Consider the following 21988-nt stretch of genomic DNA (forward strand, 5'->3'; position numbering starts at 1 on the left):
ACTAATATGGAACTAATGACTAAGCCACATAAGTTTAGAGTAGCTATTGAGGAACTAATGAAGAACAAACGAGGAACTTGAGTAGAGTAGTTACTGAGAAATCAAAGTATATGCAAGTATACTGAATAACTATAATGAGGGACTAATGACTAAGGCATATATAAGGCATATATATTTAGAGTAGTTATTGAGGAACTAATGCTCACAAGCTTAGAAAGATAACAATGAAACAATTATAGTTTAATGCATTGGAAAAATATGTATTATGCTGATATTTTAGTTCAAATTAATCAAATTGAATGATTTTAAAGTGAAAAATTCACTGTTAAAAATGTAATTTACAAAGGTATTTGTATGTGTACATTTTTAATCAAAAAGTATTAAAGATATTGATTGCAAATAATGAAATGAGTAGCTGTTGCTGTCTAATAAATAGAAAGTATGTTATTTATAGGAATTTAATAGCAGAATATACTAAATAAATACAAATAATAAAAACTACAACTTTGTAAATTATGGCCAACCTGCTATATGTGTAGAATTTCTCTATATGTTTTATCCTTATTGGTTTTAAAATAAATGCTTTTAAAGGCAGGGCTTCTGTTTTGATGTTTACCCACATGAAAAATGCCCCTAACTGGTCCATAAGAGTAGGTGAGGTCAGTGACGAAGAGGAGGACGGCCTGCATACCCAGAGTGAGGGAGTGAGAGTTGGGTCACACCTCCCCAGAATCCAAACATTTTCCAAACAGCAATCGGACCTGCTCAGAGAAGACATTGGTACAAAATAGAGGAAAAGAAGAAGGCAGAGGCACTTGATGTCAGAACTCGTTGCAATCTCATTTTGTGAGTATGTGTACTGCAAATGTGTACAGCATGCAGTTGTGTATTTAACGAAGTACTTGATTGTGAGGAAGTGACATGTTTTTACCAGATGTGAAACAAATACCATGATGGCATTATTGTTTACGGCTCATTTTCCCTCTCCACCTTCATATGCCTATAAAGCTTCTATAATACCTAAACAGTGAGTCACAGGATTACCGTGATCCACTGTGATTAAAACACTCTTGTTATGTGGATGCATGCACTTACCTTCTACTTAGACCTGCGGTGATGGAATAGTAGCAATAACAACAGGCTGATCTTGTATTGAATTGCAGTAGAGTGTAGCATCTGTTAATTCAGTTCTTGATGAGGATTTTCTCATTAGTTATGCACGTACAATCTAATAGTAGCTTTATCAAAAGGTTTGCCTTTACAAAGGTGTGGCCCAAATAATGTAAGTTTATCATGCATGCCAGGGGTCTCAAACTCAATTTACCTGGGGGGCCACTGGAGCTAGGGTAGCTGGGCAAGGCTGGGCTGCATCAGGTTTTCCAAAAAACAACAAAAAAAAAAACGCATTTATTAAAAACAGAAAAATATACAAACTTTTTCAGTGCTTTGGTTCCGATTTTCTACAATAAAAGCTCTGATAAAACATTCCACTGTTCTCAAATATCTTAATTTTTATTTTTCTGCACAAAATAAGATAAAAATAAATAAATCAAGAATAAAGAAAATCAATCAATCAGTAATAAATAAATAAATATAATAATAATAATAAAATGGCAAATAATAAAAACTTAAGAAACCACATATAGTTGGTCGGTAGACAAATTATTTTTTTCAGATTAAAATGAACAAAGCATTATTAGAGCCCTGTAGACATGACAAAACACGACTATAGTCACATTTATACTTTTTTTATTTACTACATATTGCGCAACTGCAGGGTCTTGAGACACATGCTAACTTTCAAACTAGAGAGCTAGCGACCTAAACGGTAGCCTTCAAGTTATTTCCTTTAAACTTAAATAGCCAAAAACTCACCACTTCCACACGGATAGGGAGGATAACTATTAACAGTTATTTAACCTTTAACATGAACATTAATCAAACGTAATAATAATTTTTTCTGGGTACATGATACCATACAGCATCCATATCAAACTTGTGCGGGCCGCACTAACATTAAACTTTCATATCAAGGCGGGGGCCTCAAACTAGTGTCCTGCGGGCCACATTTGGCCCGCGGGCCGCGTGTTTAAGACCCCTGACCCCTGATGCATACTCTGGTACTCTCTGCCTAACCTTGAACTTGGTCACTCAATGAAGAAATATATTGTTTACTAAATATTTGGATTGTTGTTGAGTTTTTCCTCTTTTACTTGCATTTTACAAAGCACGTCTGCTGGTCATGAATCCTAACTGGCTGCTGATGGTGGCCGCCATGGCAACAGGGGTCCATATGGATGATGCGGACAACAAACTGGATTATTATGGGCACTGGAACTACAGGGAAGGAGGTAAAATACACACATAAGGGAATTTAGAGATTTTAGGGGGATGGTATTACATTGAAGGTGTGTGTCTGTTTTTCTGTGCATCAGCTGACAGAGTCGACGTGGCGTCAGTACGAAGTTTGACTAAAGTTTTGGATTCGTGGGGGAAACAAATTTTCAAAGAAATCAAGACTTTGCTGCATTCGAAACCCAACACTCTGCTCCCTGACTACTCCAGGTAAAGATAAAGTGGTCTTGCAGGAACACGCACACACATACACTGCTGTTATTTATTTTTTATTTTATGTTTATATTTTGTTTATTATTTATACTTTTATTTATTGAAAGAAAGTTTAATTTATTCTTTTTTTAATTATAGGATTCTATTGTGCACTTTATTGTTGTATTGTTCAATACAATTATTATTTTTTTAATTGTTAATAAAAATATATGAGAAAGAAGAAATTTGTGTTTTATTCATGGAGACAAATTAGCATTAATTGCTATATAGTTCAAATTATGGGGAGATAATCGAATCAAATCGGATTTTAAAAAGAATCGTTAGATTAATCAATTCATTGAAGAACAATTTTCTAGATCAATCAATTACAAAAATAATCGTTTAACCCAGCCCTAGTGGTTAGTGGTGTGCCGCAAGATTTTTCCAATGTAAAAAACTTTAAAAAATGTAAATAATCCAAGCGGAAGTCCCAAGAACTTCGTAGGTGTTCCGTGTGACGTTGCATTCATAATTGTACTACTTTGGGGTACGACTTCAAGGTCCTGCTATACTGTATTCCATTGTTATTACATTATTACTCTGTCAGGATATTATTTGAAGCCATTTGATAGTGTAGTGGTTCACTCAGCTGACCTGGCATGAATGATGGAATGATTCAGTGGCCTGGTGGTTGACTGGTGTTGTAGCTATGTGATATGTTTTTTTGACTGGGATGGAACCCATCTGACATGTCCATGTACTGTGTAACTCTTGCAGGGTGCGCCCTCTATCAGAGACAATCAACGACCTGTTCAGAGAAATCTCCATGCTGCATCTGCGTATCACAGAACTCTCCCATCGCCTAGCAACCCTAGAACCGTTCCTGCGTCGTCATGGCTACCGTGAGGCGGGTGACGGGTATGGCCTAGCTTTGGCGCGTCAGAGCCACAACACGGAGTTGAGGGCAGTCCCAAAGAAGAGGAGACGAAGGGTGAAGGTGTTTAAGAAGAATGGGAAGGTGAGGGTGGTGCACAGTGGATAGCTAAAGGAAGAGCGGACAGGTTTGTTATTGAGGAACTACTTTTTTTTTGAGGAACTATTCCTTTTTCATGTGACATACAGTACACAGAGTTTATGCATTCTTTCATTCAGGAAAAAGCATTATGAGTCATCCTCATAAATATGAATGAATATAATGTATGAATTAATATGAATATATGAATATGTTCTGTTCTTTTCAAATACTTTGGGTTTGGAATCACCATCAGAATTGTTTTTGTCTTTGTGAATAAACAGTCCCGAGTATTCAAAAGGTGAACATTCAGAACAAGGTATGACACATAATGCAACCAAACGTTTGAAATTGAAAAAAAAATTGAAACATAATCATATATGAAAAAATAAAATTGTATATTGACTCATTCAGGTTCAGCAGCCTTTGCTATGCCATGTTCCTGCCATAAAATGGGATTATCAATCAGTTTGTTATCTGTAGTTTTTGAGCCAAAAATTCAAGTCAATTAAAGTTATAATAAAGTAATTTATTAAATAGCTCTTAGGTTTGGCACAAAAAATAATTATTGACTTATTGAAGTGACTTAAGCAAGTTCATGTTCCAAATAAGAATAACATTTAATAGCTAAAAATAAATAAATAAATAAATGTTATATTTAACTGACGGGTAAAAGTTCCAGTCTTTGCAATGCAATATTTCTTCCACAAGATGGCACTGGTAATCACTTTGGGATTTATGGAGGTTTGTGTGCCGAAAATCAAAGCCAATTATCAAATCAAATCAACTTTATTTGTAAAGCACTTTTCCTGCAAAGACATGCAACACAAAGTGCTTTACAGAATTAAAAACAATTACCACAATTAAAAGGAAAAACAAATACTAAGAAAGCCCCTCCCTCCCGCCCTACATACTAGACACACACACACACACACACACACACACAGTAGGGAGACATGACATGGCATTATCATTCATTCACTCATTTTCTACTGCTTATCATTGGGGTTGCTGGAGCCTATCCCAGCTGACTTTGGGCAAGAGTCCAGGATGTACCTTGCCAGACAAATCAGGGCACATAAGGACAAACAATTAATACTTACATTCACACCTACTGACAATTTAGAGTCTCCTATTAACCGAACATGCATATTTATGGAAAACTGAAGTACCTGAAGAAAACCCACGTACAAGTATGAAAACTCCACAAAGACATGCCTAAATGGAGATTTGAACCCTGACTGTGTGACCAATAAGTAGGCCATTGCACGTCTCTCAAAGCCAATTAAAATGACTAAATTAATGGATTTAATCACCTATTGCAATAGTGTGCCCATCACAATACACCTCCATCCTCTCTGCCCTCCATCTGATGTGCCAAGCCCATGCTGGTCCACTTCTTAATGTCTCCAAGCCACGACGACGCAGGAGGCCTGCCCTGCCCTATTTTTCCAGTGACCTTGCCATACATTATCACCTTCTCAAGTCCACTATACGCCGCATCACATGGCCCAAGTAATGCAGCTTGTGTGATGCTTGATGGAACTGCACACGACAAACCCCTCCGCCTATCTTTTGTCCTTCTCGCTGTCCATGACGGATCCCCAGAATTTGTCGGTAGCACCACATTTCCACTTCTCGGCATTTTTCAGCATTTTCCATGACTCACTCACTTAAGTAGCGATGGGAAAAATTAGCGCTTAGCAAACGGACCTTGAGAGCTATACTAATCCCTCTGCTTTTCCAGATAATGGCCGATCTCTGCAATCCATCCCCTTGCCATCGCTAACATCCTTCTGATTGCCGATCTGCTGGTGCCTTTGATGTTAACGCATGACCCCAAATACACAAAATTGTCAACCTCTTTAATTACTTTGCTATCTCGCTTAAAAAGCCTATGATCCATGCTGTTGTGAATACAACAAAAAAAGTCATAAATATAATCATAAATATATCTAACTAACAGGTCAAAAACATAAACATTAACATCACTCAGCAAAACTGTTTGACTCATGGAAGGTATTCATGGGTCAAATTCTATCAATACATTTGGCATATAAATATTCCATAGTAATTAGTCATGCAACTTGCAAGGAAATTCAGGATATTGGTACGTTTAGCTGAATGACTTATTGTGTTCTTATTATTATTACTTATTGTGTTAAATCACCAGGCTTACTAAAGCACAAATCCGAGGAAATACAGCTGGAATAGATGCAGATTCTGCAAAATCTAAAAATATTTCTGTGCAGGTTATTGTGTGTAGCTGCTCTACAGGAGACTACAAGTCAATACAAAGGGTAAAAAAAATGAGCATAATAATAATAGGTCCTCTTTAATTTGAAACTCTCGTAAGCAGGGAAAATAATTTAAAATTGTTGATTATATTTAACTAACTTGTTAAAATTATTTCATATGAGCTGCCATTTTTTCTTTACTTTTGTAAAGTAAATACACTTAAATAAACTTTAAACTATAAAGTCAGTCATATTGAAATTATTTGTCATTACTATTTCATTTTTTTTTTTTTTTACCTTTGGACTGTCATCTGCAGGCTTCTTCAGAAGGCCTTCCTGAAACAAAAAAAGTCCATAACAGTTATTTAATACAAGAAACGGAACATATCCAGTATTCAATAAGACAAATACAACTTATGTGAGCTATTGCTATTCCACTTTTCAGTCACAAGGCGACAGCGGTCGCTTGCAAGCCACAATTTGACATGAAGTTAAACACTTTTTTAACCAGATTTGCACCGCTTGACGACTGTCAAAGTGTTATGATAATCATCTGATTTCCTTCTCACTTAAAAGTCAGGAACTGTTGTCAAAGGGCCGACAGAAGCTGCCTATTTTCTGTTCATATAATTACAGTCTTCAAGGATTGCCACTGGACGTGTGTGTGGATGTTTGGGGGCACACACACACACACACACACACACACGCTCTTAGTCTTCATAAAACTTTGCCAAGTGTTTCTACGGCAACCGTTTTCTCTCCTCCTACATCTCCACTTGTAGCTTGTCCCTTCTTGGTCTATTTATTTCAAATTCTGCACACTTGCTGCATTTCCTCTGCTATCCGCCCCTTATAAGGTTAGCTGTACAACATGTGCATGCACCGCCACTCTTCCTTTCTTCTTCCTCCTTTCCTCTCCTCCGCTCGCTGCTACATGTGGGCGTTAAGATCAGGCTGTACTTTCCATTTTGGTTTTGCTTTTGTCTATGCATTGTTGCATCCCATCCAGTTAAGATGCTGTGGGAATTGGGTATAAATCTCTCATTCTCTCTGCTCTCCCCTTCTTCCTCCCTGTCATCTCTGTGGAAAAAGAGCCAGTTGCTAGGTAACAGTTAATTGTCAAGAAGTAGTTACATGTGTTGGAGCTTGTATATAGGGAGGGAAGCAGTAAGGAGAAGATGATGGACAGGCTGTTCCTTGTAATCTGATGAAGGATTAGTCCAGCTAGTGTGTTGTAAAGATTGGCCCAAAAAGGCAGCCATTGATACGCGAACAAACCTGCTGCTGTCTTTAAATATCTCCTCTTGCTGGACGAGGCTTTTTGAAAAAAGGAGGAGCAAAGGGGAGTTTTTTTTTGGAAGACTTTGATGTGAGCTGTTTGCATCTCCTGCGCCGATACTTTTTTTTTTTTGTCACATCACAGGTCTAATCTCACCTGGGAGTTCATGAAGATGCAGAGCTGGATGCTTGCTCTCATTGTTAAAGACTACATTATTTCTACATTTATGGGTAAGAAAAATAGGGTCCCCTTTAATAATGAGCAAGGTGAGCCCATTCACACAAACAAGCCAGTATGCCAAAATTGTTTGAAAATGGTGGCAGCATAAAATCTGGAAAAAAAAAACCTACAGAAGATGCAGCCTTTGTCACCAGTCAATTCTTACTCAGAAGTTTAATACAAATAATAAAATACAATTTGCACAATTAAATACAAATGGAGCAGTGCAAAATGGTGTGCTTTAAAAGTGAAATTTGCTACATGGCAAAAGAAATGCTGCTCTTTAGTACGGTTGAAAAGGCAGCATTTTGAGAAATGCTGCAAATGTTTGACAGTGAGAAAATACCCAGTGACATGCGATGACTCCTCGTGTTAAGAAAATGATTGGAATCATAAAGAAAACCCATTTATAATACAGTTCAATGTACAAAAATTCATATTTATGTGATGTTATTATTAGTTTTTGTATTTTTCATGAATTTCTGTCTGGCTCATCTGCTTTGCCTGACCGCAAGTCACTGGAAAATACATGCCATACATAACATATAATGATATATTATTGTTGTTATTATTATATATTATCACAATAGTGGATTATTTATTCTCAATAAATGTCATATTCATGACAATAATATCAAATAGCATCAATTTGTGGGAAAATTAACAAACAGTTTTGGGACTCTGTAAAATAATAATATCATATATTATATATATAGTATATTATAAATAACATAATAATAAAAAAAATGTCCAGTCATATATTTAGTTTTTGTTGAAAATATTGGCTTATTTTTCATAAACTAAAATTTTTAGTACAAAATTGTCTTTAACAAACAAGTTGGTTTGGCCTGAAGTGTAACAAGTGCCGAAACAAAGCACCCTATGCATTGCTAACTCATTGTCCATGCAGTTTTTTTTAATAGAGTGCAACAGGTAAATAACCCACCATTGGGCCAAAAATCCCATTAAGTTCTCGTACCCGACCATTCACAAGACTTAGGAATGGCATACAAATGAAACCATGGATAACTTAAAAACTCACCAACCTCATGATATGGCAATTGTGCATGGTAATGCAATTTAAACGAGTATGAAATGTATGAAAGGGCCCCTTTAAAGTCACTTCCTTGTGTCATTTGAAGGAAAATGTATTGAACAAATAAAAGTGACTTTAACTCAATAGGAGACCAGTAATTTGGGGGTTAAAAGTATATCGTTTATTCATTCAGTGTGGAAAATCAATGAAACCTGTGCAAATAAATAGACGTGCATGTGTGAGATTTCATGTTTTTTATTAATACTCAACACTTTTATTCCAAAGAGACAGAAGAATAATATTTCTCAGCACTTATTAGCACATGGACTGTGTGTTTTTAATCTCATTATTAATATAACTAAATATTCAATCAAATCTCTTCACACAAGTAATTGATCTCCATACAAAAAAAGTGAAGGTGAATATGTACATTTTTCACAATCTGTACAGCTCTGGGATGTTGTTCGATCGTCCGAGGCCCAAAACAGAAGAGGAACAAGACAACTGAGCAAAAACGGAACACATTGTGCTTCCCGTGGACCGAGTCATGCATTTTCTTTTTTTAAGAAACGTCTTTGTTGGGCTAAAACCGACCCAGTAAATGTGCACTTTCTGTGTGATAATAAACAACTGCACAGAATGCATCCTGAAGTCGTTACAAAACAATTTAGCAAGGGACACCTACGAATCTAAGATTGATCTGAAATAGACCTTTTCCTTGCCGTTTGTACAGGTTTTTATCAAAAGTCCATGAGCGCCATTATTTACATGATGTATAGTACATATAAAATAAGTGGGTATTTCTCACACACACTCAGACACACACACACACGCATACACACAGAGGTAATCAAGCGTACAAATTCAGGCACATACGACAACAGAAATCATGTACTGAAATATTATTTAAAAAAAGGATAAAAGAGGAAAAGTATGAAAAAAGGCTTCTTCAGTGACAGCGAGCAAAGCCTCCACCTTGTTGAAAAATATCGAGCCTCCACAAATCATCAATAACCATGTTTTGGTGACATTTGCAGCAATTTGACCGTGTTTATTTTGTATTGTGTGTGTGTGTGTGTGGCATATTGGTGGGTTATTTTTGCAAGGACGAGCACACAAACACACCTACAACACTGATCAGTAGCAATGACATTTCCAAAAAATGAAAATAAAAAGTAGCTATTAAAATACACCCAGTTTTTTGGGCACAAAGTTAAAATTGTAGAAGCATAAAAAAAGAAATGTGTATACATGCTTTGTATCATACATACTGACTTGTCAACCAAGAGAAGAAATAAAAGGTGCTCGAAATTTGTGACAAGGATGTGCAAGAAACTAGCTGGTGTGCTTTACATTTAATGTTTTTAGAGCCAAAATAATATATAAATTATTTTTAATAACATATTTCCTGCTTTTTTTGTCCAATTGTAATAGTAATCAAAGTTTTTCCACTCAAACTATACCCGATGAGAAAAAATATTAACGACAAACACAGTGGAACCTCCAAAGTCAATGAACATGTTGAAGAAATACATCCGCAAAGTTGTGCAAAAATGTCCTGTCTTTCCTGTCTGCTGATTAAGGGGGCACTTAAGGCCTTCTCTGCTGGCCTAACCAGTACCAGAAGCCCTGACCTATATTTCAAATGTATGTTCCAGTATGTATGTTCCATTAAATGATATTAATTTATTCCCAAAAGCCTATTATTCATTTTGTCGTGTTTCTTGGCTGCAGTTCTTCCAGTCGATGTCAATTCCTTCAGGAATCAGGCGTGCTGTTACCTGTTATCAACCGTTTTTCTTAGCCTATCAGACGTCTGATTTGGTTCTCAGTGCCAGCTTGCATGCGTCAAGTCCTGATTGGTTGATCGGCGCACAAATGTTCAACAAGTTAAGTTCCGCCTACAATGGCTGACTAAGTTAATGGCTAAAGTTGAGTAGATGTATTTGACTTAGAGGGGACCTATTATGCTTTTTCCACTTTTCTGACCTATAGATGTAGTTAGAATGTTGTATTCTGGTGTTCAACGATGCCAAAGTTTCAGATAATGAGGTTTACGCATTTGGAAGTGAGCCCTAAAAGAAGTTTGGGATGGCTGAAAATGCTCTGTTTCAAAAGGCGTGGTAAAACTGCCCCTTTGTGATGTCACAGAGGCGCGGATTTCCTTATATGGTTCATAGAACACTTTGGCCATGTGACCAATTACATGAATGGAGGTGGGCAGTGGGTGGAATAAATTAAAATAGACCGTTTTGGCAGGAAGCACAAGTCAAAGGAATACAGCTGGAATAGGTGCAGATTCTGGAAAATCTAAAAAGGTTTCCGTGCGGGTTATTACACAACTCAATACAAAGGCTAAAAAATAGCATATAGGTCCCCTTTAAGGGATTTTATACAATACTGCTTCACTTTGAAGAGCAGTGGCGCGACAATTTCCGAATGTTACGGTCCTCGCTATTGTCCTTGTCAGTGTTATTACAATTTGTGAAACTTTAAATTTAAAATTTCCCGTTTAAGCAAAGACAAAAATGTTTGAAATTCCAAAAACAGACTGACACAGGAACCTGAGGTCAAATGTTTGTTAACGTTTAGAATGTTACCAATATTTCGGGGAAAATTGTGCCCTCTCAAGTCATAAAGACTTCGGTATTAGAACAACTGTTGGGCATGACGTCCCTGATTTTACGAGAAGTCAACTCGGCAAGTGTTAGCGGATTAACTCCGTGCATAGGTTTTGCTTTTTCTTTGGCTTTTTGTCCATTTTTGGCAACGCTAACTTAATAAGCTAACGCTAACTTAAATACCGGTCAATCTAATGGCTCAATGAACAACGAATAAACAATAAAAGGGTGACCAAACAGCTCACCTTATGTAACTTCCTGTATGCCATCACTTCATAATTCAACACAATTTGTGCAACTTTCCTGAATTTGCGGATTATTTGAAGTCTTTGTGTTGATTTTTATTGTGCAAAAACATCATTAATAAGTGCAAGGAGGTACAATCACAACAATGAATGAATTGATCTCCATGGAAAAAAAGTGGAAATGAAAGCGAAATTTGGAGGTTCCACTGAATTTGAGTTTGGGTAGCATTTCAGAAAAAGAAGTGCGAAAATAGAGTTTGTCCAGGTAGTTTAAAAAAATGCTAAATCTGCAAGCAAAGCTTCAGAAAAAAACACACAAACAATTTTTACTCTGAAAAACAAGCATTTGACATTAGTTTGGATTTCAGGTGTCTATATCCAGACTTTACTCTGCACTTGTGTGAGTTTCCGCTCTTCACAGCAAGCTGACTGTAGCTTCATTTTCAGGTATTTCCTTGTGACTCATTAAAATAAAAAAAAGCTTCTTTCTGAAAATGTCAAGTGATTCCTTAAAATAGCAGGTAACACGGGTTTCGAGCCGTGTTGTTAACAACGAACAGTGCCTTTCCAGCATAGAAAATACAGTAGTAATACTCGTTATGGCTCGGTCGTGACAACCCTGATCTAACATGAGCTTTTTGCCATCCAACACAGCAGGCATAATAAAGCCTTAATTATGACAGAATTAACATGCAGAGCTGCTCAACCCAGCAACAGAGGTCTCACTCTGTCTTGAACACCAAAAAGTGTGTCATGGCCAATTGAGTCAATGAAAATGCATTAAAAGCAGAAAGCGGGTGATGATTTATGTTCGAATGAATTTAAGGTTTAGAAAGAGTCAGTTGATAAAGATGATATTTTATAATTTTTTTTTAGATTTTTTTGAAGGATCAGATTTGAAAACGGTCCTCTCCATTTTTTATTTTCATGTATTTAAACTCAATTGCCTGAATGTTTGTCATTGTCACACTAACTGCTTTTTTATGCAATTCCAGCAGATTTTACCCTGACATTGGAACAAACTGGCTGCAGGTGAAACATTAATCCTTTAAGGCACATCCAGCTCCAAATGTGAGACCCTTTTGGTGAGGAAAAAAAAAAAAAGCAAATAAGAAGGAAGGGCAAATCAGTATGATGATGTTGCTTGTGCAGTTTGCAAAAGAGCTTTGAAAAAGTAATCAATTAAGTACATTGTACTTAGCAAATCATGCCTTTTTGTCACATACACATCACAATACTTTTAGAAAAAAAAAAAAAATCAAACGTGAAGATAGAATTAATCGCAAAGAAGAATCAAAAATGACAGGAGTGCCCAAAATATCAGAGATGGTCCACAACTCTCCTGTCAAATTCATAAGCTAAGAAACAACTAGAAGTACTACTTGAAGAAATCAAATTGGAAAAACACCCCAAACCAATCATCTTGAAACACTTGAGAAATACTCAGCAATAATATTAACACTATTGGTACAATTGTTGTTAATTTACCCTGTTACTTTCAGCAGTGTTGATTGTATTAACCGTTGTGTAACAAAAATTGTGTTTTGGAACAATGAGCTTAGAAAGAGAGCCTTGCTTGCCCTCCCACCCTCCTCCATCTGTCTATCCCTACCTCCTTCCCAGCACCACAATCTTCCCTTCTCGCTAAAAAAATGTGCCATCCGCCGGGCTGGACCACAGGTTGGCTTCGAGCATCCTCATTGTCCAAACTGTTCCGTTTAGTGGCGTGAGAACAAAACCCATTGGTGTTGTCACCTTATCTTCACACAAAGAGGACACTGCACAGCGCTGGTTTTCTTCATTGGATCTTTTTCTCATTTCTTGTCTTCGCCCGTTTCTTCTGGCCACTAACTTCCCTCAGACGTCTGACTCTATGCTGGAGAGCTTTTCATAGACGTGTCCATTGCTGGCACCGTTGAAGGGTCTCTGCCCCAAACCTAATGTGTCCCGGCCCCCAGGCATGAGCTTGTTGGCCCCCAGGTGGTTGCCCATCCCGCTCAGACACAGATCTTTAGGGAACCTGGGGGCTACATTGGACATGACCCCGGCCGTGGCCGATGCGGGCAAATAAGAAGCCGCCCCCATGGAGCCCCGGAAGTCCCCTCCTCCTCGGTTGTTGTTGAGTAGCTGCTGCTGCTGTTGTTGTTGCGGCGTCTGTGGCTTTTTGATGTAGTACGGTTTGGCACCGTGTAAAAGACACTGGTCATCGCCGAAGGTTGGGATGAAGGGGTTCTGGTTCACCTTATCTGGGTAGAGAGATTTAGACAAGGAGTAAGTCCCGGTGCCTCTGCTATCACCACCACCGCTCCCTCCCATCATAGCCCTGTCCCTGTCTCTTAGGTCTCTCTCCCCCACTGACCTCCGATGCAACCCGCCTTCGCCTCCACGGAACAAACTAAAGGAGGAGCCTCCTTTTGCCCTGTCTCCACCTATTCCTCCAAACACGGGGGACTCTCTTTCCCCCGAATACCTCTCAAACATATGAGCGTAAGGGCTGGGGCCCTCCATGTAGCGGTCTTTGTCTTTCAGGCTCACGCTTCGGGGCTGGCCAAATTGGCCACCGCTACCCCCGCCGACCCCTCCCATGCGTCCTGACCCCTCCCTCTGCAGATCCACAAAGGTGTCATAAGAATGTTGTCTCCTTAAGACCCTCCCACCTGGCCCGAGCTTCCTGCGCTGTGCCTGAGTTTGCGGTTGACCCCCTCCTAAGTTATTCTTCCCTCCAGAGAACACCATGTTGTTATCCTCGCTGATGTTGTAAAGGTTGCTCGGCTGAATCTTACAGGAGTCACAGCGTTTGCAGCTAGCAGAGCTTGGGCGACTGCCGGTCCCCCCAACCCCGCTAGCTGGACATGAACCTCCTAAACCTCCACCGTGGTGACACACACTGTGGCAGTTCCGACATTCCCAGTCACCTCCAGCTATGCCTCCTCCTCCCAGTCCAGAAACTGCCTTCTCCCAGCAGGTGTGGGCCTGCTGACCTGCCGACACTGACCCAAGACCACCTTTAGACTCTTGCTTCTTGACTTTACCTTTGAGAAAGTCCTCCACAGGAACTAAACTTCTACAGATACCACCACCGCTACCGACGCCCACACCACTTCCTCCACTTCCACCCTCCTGCTCCCACTTGCCCTCCTGAGAGCGGAATTGGTCAGCATAAAATTCCCTCAAGTTCTCTTTGTCTTTGCGGAATAAATAAGGTGAAGAGTTACCCCCTCCTCGCTTCCGCTCCAGTGGAGGTGAGATGGTGCGGTGTGCCAGGGGCCCGTGAGGGAAGTGGTGGTGGACGGTGTGGTGGTGGGGTCTCCTCCTGAATCCGCTCAGCTCTATCTCGTCCTGCTCCCGTCTGCACTTGGCTGAGGCTGGCCTCTTTTTCAGGCTGTCCCTGTACTGTTTATGACGTTTGGCGTTGCCCTCCAGGTTGCCGTAGGTGACAGTGTGAGTGGAGATATCCGACACGTCAGAGCGAATGTTTCCATCGTCACCCCCTGAACCTCCCCCGCCCCCACCTCCACCACAGTACCTCTCGTGACCCCCGATGAGCCCTGTGCTGGATGCACCTCCTTTGAAGGAAAACCTCCCGTACACATTGCTTCCCTTGAACCCAACCTGGTTGGAATCCGCAGGGGGGTGACCTGCAATCAGGTCAAACTTATTGGTATTCCTGTGAGTCATGGAGGGGCGGGGCTGTGTGGTAAAGATGGGTGCTACTCCTCCCCCCAAACTTTCGCAATCGAACATGCCCCCTTCCAAAGAGCTAGCGCTGCCTAAGCTACGCGGCCTATTAGGTGGGGGGCCGGACATACCCAAAGCTGAGACAGGGTGGTGGTGCCGGTAAGGGTCCTGGTACAAGTTGTTGTCCTTCAGGGGCAAGTTCCCAAAAGTCCTCTCCACCTCGCTGATGTAGTCAGTGAACATGTTGTCCTCTTGTAAATAGGGCGGTGCTGACTTACAGTCTGCGGGGTGCCCCACGAGACTGCGCCGGTGCTCCTGGATGTCATAGATGGCAGACTCACGACCACCGTGATTGTATTCCAGGGCCGCGTGCGGAGAACCATTAATGCCTGGCACTGCAGTCATGTCTTTGGCAGTGCGGAGCAATCGCAAGATGTTCGAATGGGTGTTGTTCATGTTCTTCTTTATGCTCGACGAAGGCGAGTCAATGGTAGACTTGTTTTCTTCTATTTGAACGCCATGGATGCAGCTGTAGATACCCTGGAATATGGGAATTGATTGATGCGTGGGGAGGTCAAGGGAGAAAGGAAGGGCAAGAAAGATGATGTGGGAGAAGAAGGAGCAAGAGTGAGAATAAGAAGGTATGAGCCCAGAACCCAAAACTTCATCATTTAGAGAAGGATTAGTGAAAGTGTCTGTCACGATGGGTTGGTTAAATCTTAATTCCCTGTGAGCATTTGAGCATGAAGTCAAACGTGTGTGAGGAAATTTGCAGTTTCCTCCGGGCCGTTTCCACAATGTCATTGTGGAAACTCAGAAATATACCACTCATTTGTTGTTTCAGAGAAGAAATATGGGTGTCGTAGGTCACAGGTAGTGTAGCACTGAAATTTGCGCATTTTGATGGTTTGACTGTAGATGTCAATGTGAGTGTGAATGATTGATATACTGTATTTTCCCTGCGATTGGTTGGAAATCCTCGGCTTTAGCATATCAGTGCTAGTGAGGATAAACAACAAAAAAATGGATGGATGAATGGATGGATGGAATCCAGCCCAGGGTATATCTTTTGTCCAAAGTCAGATTGGTAGAAAATGGATGCAGACAAGGTTGTCGTCATGTGAAATACTCACAGTTAAGTGGCCAAATCTGCGCATAGACCACCCATCTTTTTTCAAAGGAAGAACAAAACCTGTTCCTGATAAGCCGTTTTCACTTTTGCTGAGTCGTCAGTCTGATATCTGACGTCAACCCAGTTGCCTTTTATACTCCTTTTGTCTGTTTTATCGGTTTCCGGATGCTCGAGCGAATGGCAGTTTCTCCAGAGGGAATAACTGACAATCTTTTTACGTCTCGAAAAGGTAAGAGAACAAAGGTTACCGGTACACCACTGTGACTTTTCCCTCCGATACTTTGTCCTGCTACCAATCATCAGTTAGCATTTAACTAGGCATAAAAAAAGGCGACATGATACCCTGATTACAAATAATGTATCTCAAATCACCTCCTCCAATCGTGAAGTGTACCATGACTTTAGATGTCAAGTGTACCCAAGCACGGCACGGATTGCCTCGTGTGAGCGCGCATTAAATCTCAAAGCTCCCAAGGAAAAAAGTCATAAAACTTGACAAATATCACACTTTATGGAGCAATAAAAACAGAGTTGTGGCTTCACACTTTACATGGACACCAGACAAAAAAATGCTTGAGTATTCAATGGCAGTTTTGTCAGGTCAGTGTGAGTGGGTGTTCAACCAAATGATAATTACAAACTGCTTCAGCTTGTAACCAAACACAAACACCGGCATCTTTTTCTTTGATAAATGTTATCTATTAGGGCTATTTAGGCACACCAACCTCCTCGCTGAAAAAGGTAACATTATGCAAATGAATTACTCCTGGAATGGCTATTTCTGGGGAAAGAAACAGCATGCAATAACACTAAGACACCTTGTTAAATGGTCCGTCAGAGAAACGCGGTAAAGTACTGTAAACTCTTCCGGCATTAACATTATTGGATTACAAGCTCCAAATGTGCCACATAATGAGTTGATTCTGCTTCAGAAAAGATGATAAATAATACCTATTTATAATGAATAGAGATGTGTGTAGTTTTTGTCCAAAATAAAAAGAAGTTTCAAAATATACTGGGTTTCGCTTGGATTATCTAACCATGCTTTTGTGAGTTAGTCAACAGAAATGGGCAAAATATACTAGAAAAAAATTTAAAAATGTGTTATATTCAATTATGTTCCACCGCAGTCTTTAAGGTGAAAGTAATGAACATCTCAACTTAAGACCCTTCATAACAGTGAGACACCGTGTTTGTTGCAAATCAAGTAAACAAACATGATAAACATGACAGGAAGCAATCCATCATCCATAAATAAAAAGTGACATAAATGGCATAAATTCCTCTTTACATGTGGTGCTTAGTTGTTGTTCTACTGTCAGACTGTGTACAGTACTGTAACAAAGAAAGGTAAACTGTAAGCAAACTGTACACCGTGTTACTGAAAAGTGGGTCAGTGATTTTATTGCGACCACTGTTTGTGGAAATGACCAAATAAAGTGTATCCTTCCAAACTTAACCTGATTGTACTACTTTTTGGAAAATGAACTTCCGGTAGCTACTTAACATTCATTCATTTTCTACCGCTTTTTCCTCACGTGGGTCGCGGGGGGTGCTGGAGCCTATCCCAGCTGTCTTCGGGCGAGAGGCGGGGTACACCCTGGACTGGTCGCCAGCGAATCACAGGGCACATATAGACAAACAACCATTCACACTCACATTCATACCTATGGATAATTTGAAGTCGCCAATTAGCCTAGCATGTTTTTGGGATGTGGCAGGAAACCGGAGTCCCCGGAGAAAACCCACGCATGCACGGGAAGAACATGCAAACTCCACACAGAGATGACCGAGGGTGGAATTGAACCCTGGTCTCCTAGCTGTGAGGTCACTAGACCGCCGTGCCGCCCCTACTTAAAGTTTTTTGTTGCAAAGTGAAAACCTGAACTGCAAATGACATGCGAGTCATCATCAAAAAGAGTCAGAAATCTTTCCATAACCATTGTGATGTCGTCACTGTCAGGAAGACAAAGGTCAAAGCCAAAATAAAACACATGCACACTCACCCTGCTAATGGAGAAGGTGACCCCGGGCTTTCCCGAACACACGCCCATGAAGCAGAAGCGCAGCTGCCAGTAGAACAAATGTTCACAGATGAAGGTGATGAATGACAGAACCATGGCAGCCCCGAGCATGTAGAAGACCCCTGCCATGTTGTCCACATCCAGCTGACTGCTCATCACCTCGTTTTTCTCATTGTGGCAGATACCTGTAAGCCATAAGGCCTCCAACTCCTCCATCTCACCTGGAAGGGGAGCAGACACATTATTGAAAGGTTAGTGATATGTGTCAGCCGCACGGAACCTTGGGTGTTTCCGCCTTCAAGTGTGAGCTCGGTTAAAAAGGACACATATTTTTGGGTGGTGAGTTGATGCCAAAAACAACTCAGGTCTCATGTATGGGGAAAAAAATGTCACATTGCATTATTTGAACTCAACGCCCCGACAGGCGATCATCCTCATTAAGGATTGCTCATGCAAGGGTGATCATTCTTTGTTGTGGGAAAAAAAAACTGCCTGCTGGGACTTGACAATCCTTAGGGAGGAAGTATACATGGTCATGTGACCAGTATTTCCACCCTAAAATGGCTCCATCTTAGTTCCATATCTCTGGGGGCTGCTAAAGGGGTAGGACACGTCCAGAGAGATTTGCTGGATTTGCCCCGATGGTTGTGTGTGTGTGCGAGAGAGAGATCAAGTGGGGTATATAGTTCTTCAATGCTTACATAATATAGTTTGTGCAAAGGAGCATGAATGAGTTTATCCTAGAGAGGTGTTAAGTTGCTTTTACTGACGTCCCTTCATCTAAGCGGGCTCTGACATACTTTTTTGATAAATAAATTAGAATAATAAATTAGAATTATTCTAATTCTAATATAATTAATTCTAATTATATTAGAATTATTGATACGATGATATAGATAAATCATATATAGATAAAAAACCAGCTGATATATTTTACCTGGAAATGTCCTTTTTTTGGGACTCAAAATTATTTCTTTCATTACTCAGCATCTGCCAGTCGACACAACACTGATTGATTGATTGGTGACATGACTTATTAATGTCACCACTGGTCAGTCAGTCTAAATGTCAATCATTACAGGCAGCACTACTGATTAGGGGGTCATGTGACTTATACTTCATGCAAACATTGATCAGTCTCTCTGGCAACCATTTCAGCACCATCGCTCACTGTGGAGTACGGCTTCACGATGCTTTTCATTTTATTTTTCAAGACACAATCAAAGGGAATAAATTGTGGAGTGACATGCACCAGTCCGGCAACACAGTTCCACTGTAAACTTCAGCTTTACAGGTGCCACTTCTGCTGTGCGGCCAATTTGTGTTGTGGTAAAGATGTCTGCTGTCATAATAAGCAGCCAAACAGTGGCACCCCCTGTTAGAGTGGAAGCCATTATTTGAGGAAATACTGTAAACAAACTCCACATCGGATATACAGTATATCTACATACGAACATTTGAAAAAAATCTGTATTCAAACTGACATAAAAACATGAGATACAGATCACACATGAATAAAAACGTCTTAACTGACCTGCAGTGCGAACGTAGCCATACATACAGTATTTACAGATGCAACATTAATGCGATATCTTAGGTAAACATTGTCATTTACCGTCTCCAAACAGCATAAGGATGGCCAGATCCACAGCACGTTTCCAGCCCGAGTCCTTCTGGATAGCGATGCCATACCCAGTGGAGGCAAACACCTTGCCACTGCCAATAGTGACAAGCTTGCAGCCTTCATCTCTGCCCGCCATGTAGTTAAGTACTGCAGCATCGTAGATGAAGGCATCCAGTTTGCTGTGGAATACAATGGGAGAGTTGAATAAGTCACTTTTATAGACAGCTTTAAATATTATGAATCACTAATAACATAATGACAGCAGAATGGGCACATTCAAATCAGTCCCTTCCTCACTCTATACTGCACTTAATCAGTCAACAGATATTTGGATGGAATTACCGTAGAAGTAAAAATAAAACTTCATTTTTACTCCAGAAAAAAAGCCCGACAAAAGCTGAGGTATACACTCGGGGTCTTTAGATTTATGCATTCAAACCAAACGTCTCCACAAACAAGTCATCTTGCTCACACACCAGTGATCTGGAAGAGATGTGAAAGTAAAGACACTCACTAAAATAAATGAAAATGTAGATTTTTGTTTTACTTTTTTTGTGATTAGATATTTACATTTATGAAAAACTGTTATAATACACACTTTTTCATTATTTTGATTTATAGCCTCATCAGTAGTAGAAGTACTATTTTTCACAATTCCACTTCCAGCCCTGTGATTGGCTGGCAACCAGTCCAGTGTGTACCCCGCCTCTCGCCCGAAGACAGCTGGGATAGGCTCCAGCACCCCCATGCGACCCTCGTGAGGATAAACGGTAGAAAATGAATGAATGAATGTTATAATACACACTTTTTCATTATATTGATTTATAGCCTCATCAGTTGTAGAAGTACTATTTTTTCGCAATTCCACTGCCTTCCCTGTGATTGGCTGGCAACCAGTCCAGGGTGTACCCCACCTCTCACCCAAAGACAGCTGGGATAGGCTCCAGCATACCCGCAACCCTTGTGAAAACAAGGGTTATAGAAAAAGGATGGATGGATGAATTCCACCGCATTATACTGTTTGTTATATTGTTTATGTATATTATATTGTATTGTTATATTGTTTCTTTGTTTTTTCCTTTTAATTGTGGAATTTGTTTTAATTCTGTAAAGCACTTTGTGTTGCATGTCTTTGCAGGAAAAGTGCTATACAAATAAAGTTAATTTGATTTGATTTGATTTATACAGTATGTATTTGTTTTAGTGTTGCTTTTTTGTTTTTTTATGCCTATAAATGAAATGTAGTATTATTTTCCCTATATGTAAATCTACATTTTGATCTAAATAAGGCACCTTTCTGTGCTAATCTAATCATCTCTGAGTGATTTGACAGATAGTAATTGATGAGACAGTCACCAAACCCGCAGCAAACTGCTGTCAATGGTGCCTTTGGGCTCAGTGGTCATTCAGCTTGATCTCTAATGGAGTGTTCCATTGTCTTTTAGCTTTAAATGGAGACACTGGATGGGTTATTAGTTACACAGATTGTTATTCTGGGTGTCAGAGCCCACCCCCATGAATCAGAATGGTGTCTCTTCCTTCATCTCCCTCCACTGTTTACATCTTTTCTTACGGTTGCATCATTGAAACACCACTTTTTTTTCTTCCCCCCCTTTCATCCCCATGTCAGCCGCTCTGAAGCCCCTCCTCACCCAGTCTTGAGACTGTACAGTGCCTCGTCCACGTTCTTCTGGTGGAAGCTGGTCATGTAGGCATGCATGTCCCGGTAGTTGTTCCGGATGTTGCGCTCTGTGCTCCCATTGGGCACGGTACCAAAGCGGAATGGCGGTGAGAATTCGTTAGGCTTCTGGAACTGTTGTTGTATGAAGGGGGGAAATGGTGGATGTGGGTGGCGGTTTCCGGAAAAGAGACCACAAAAGAGAAAATGACAGAGGAGTGCTCGTTAGTGTTGAAAAGGCACTGAGACGCATCAAATAGTCTTTAATGCACTGTTGAGCAGGGAAGACAGAACTATGCTTTGGAAGGTCTAAATTTACTAAATGTTTGGAGTCGTGATCAGGGGGGCTGACGCACATCTCAAGGACGAGCACACAGCTCTGAAAATATACTGGCTTGCAACTCATTAAACCGAACATACCCATTTTTGATCAAGGATAAAAACTCCAAAATATGACCTCCAAAGAATTGATCTAAATCAGGGGTGTCCAAAGTGCAGTCCGGGGACAATTTGCTGGCTGCAGCTGTGTTTTATTGGCCCGCGGCACATGGGGAACAAATAAAATAAAAATGAAACCAAAAAAAACAGTGAAAATAGAGCAAAAAGGCAAAATGTTAGGAGACGAAGCCTAGTGATACTAATAACCAATAACACAA

At 40.1% G+C, this 21988-nt stretch overlaps 2 protein-coding genes across 8 annotated transcripts in view; one reads left to right on the top strand and one right to left on the bottom strand.

Annotated features, from left to right (window-relative positions):
• Positions 1-744: 744 nt before the first annotated feature.
• On the top strand, positions 745-3857 carry si:ch211-243a20.3 (uncharacterized protein LOC100151507 homolog). The gene is made up of 4 exons (XM_058086238.1): positions 745-846; positions 2229-2351; positions 2436-2565; positions 3325-3857. Exons 1-4 carry the CDS (start codon positions 819-821, stop codon positions 3587-3589), a joined length of 546 nt encoding a protein of 181 aa, XP_057942221.1. The 5' UTR covers positions 745-818; the 3' UTR covers positions 3590-3857.
• Positions 3858-9264: 5407 nt separating this feature from the next.
• The window catches only part of grin2bb (glutamate receptor, ionotropic, N-methyl D-aspartate 2B, genome duplicate b), a 95079-nt gene continuing 82355 nt past the window's right edge, over positions 9265-21988 (bottom strand). For 5 of the 7 annotated variants that reach the window (XM_058069447.1, XM_058069446.1, XM_058069445.1 and 2 more), the window contains 4 exons: positions 21307-21467; positions 19646-19833; positions 18013-18251; positions 9265-15414 (listed from right to left, as the gene is read on the bottom strand). In XM_058069447.1, the coding sequence (XP_057925430.1) occupies positions 13054-15414; positions 18013-18251; positions 19646-19833; positions 21307-21467 (2949 nt within the window). In that variant the 3' untranslated portion in view covers positions 9265-13053. The remainder of the gene's footprint in view (positions 15415-18012; positions 18252-19645; positions 19834-21306; positions 21468-21988) is intronic. The other 2 variants (XM_058069451.1, XM_058069450.1) reach the window with 2 other exon arrangements.

This window comes from Doryrhamphus excisus, chromosome 1 (genome assembly GCF_030265055.1).
Source record: "Doryrhamphus excisus isolate RoL2022-K1 chromosome 1, RoL_Dexc_1.0, whole genome shotgun sequence".
NCBI lineage: Eukaryota > Metazoa > Chordata > Actinopteri > Syngnathiformes > Syngnathidae > Doryrhamphus > Doryrhamphus excisus.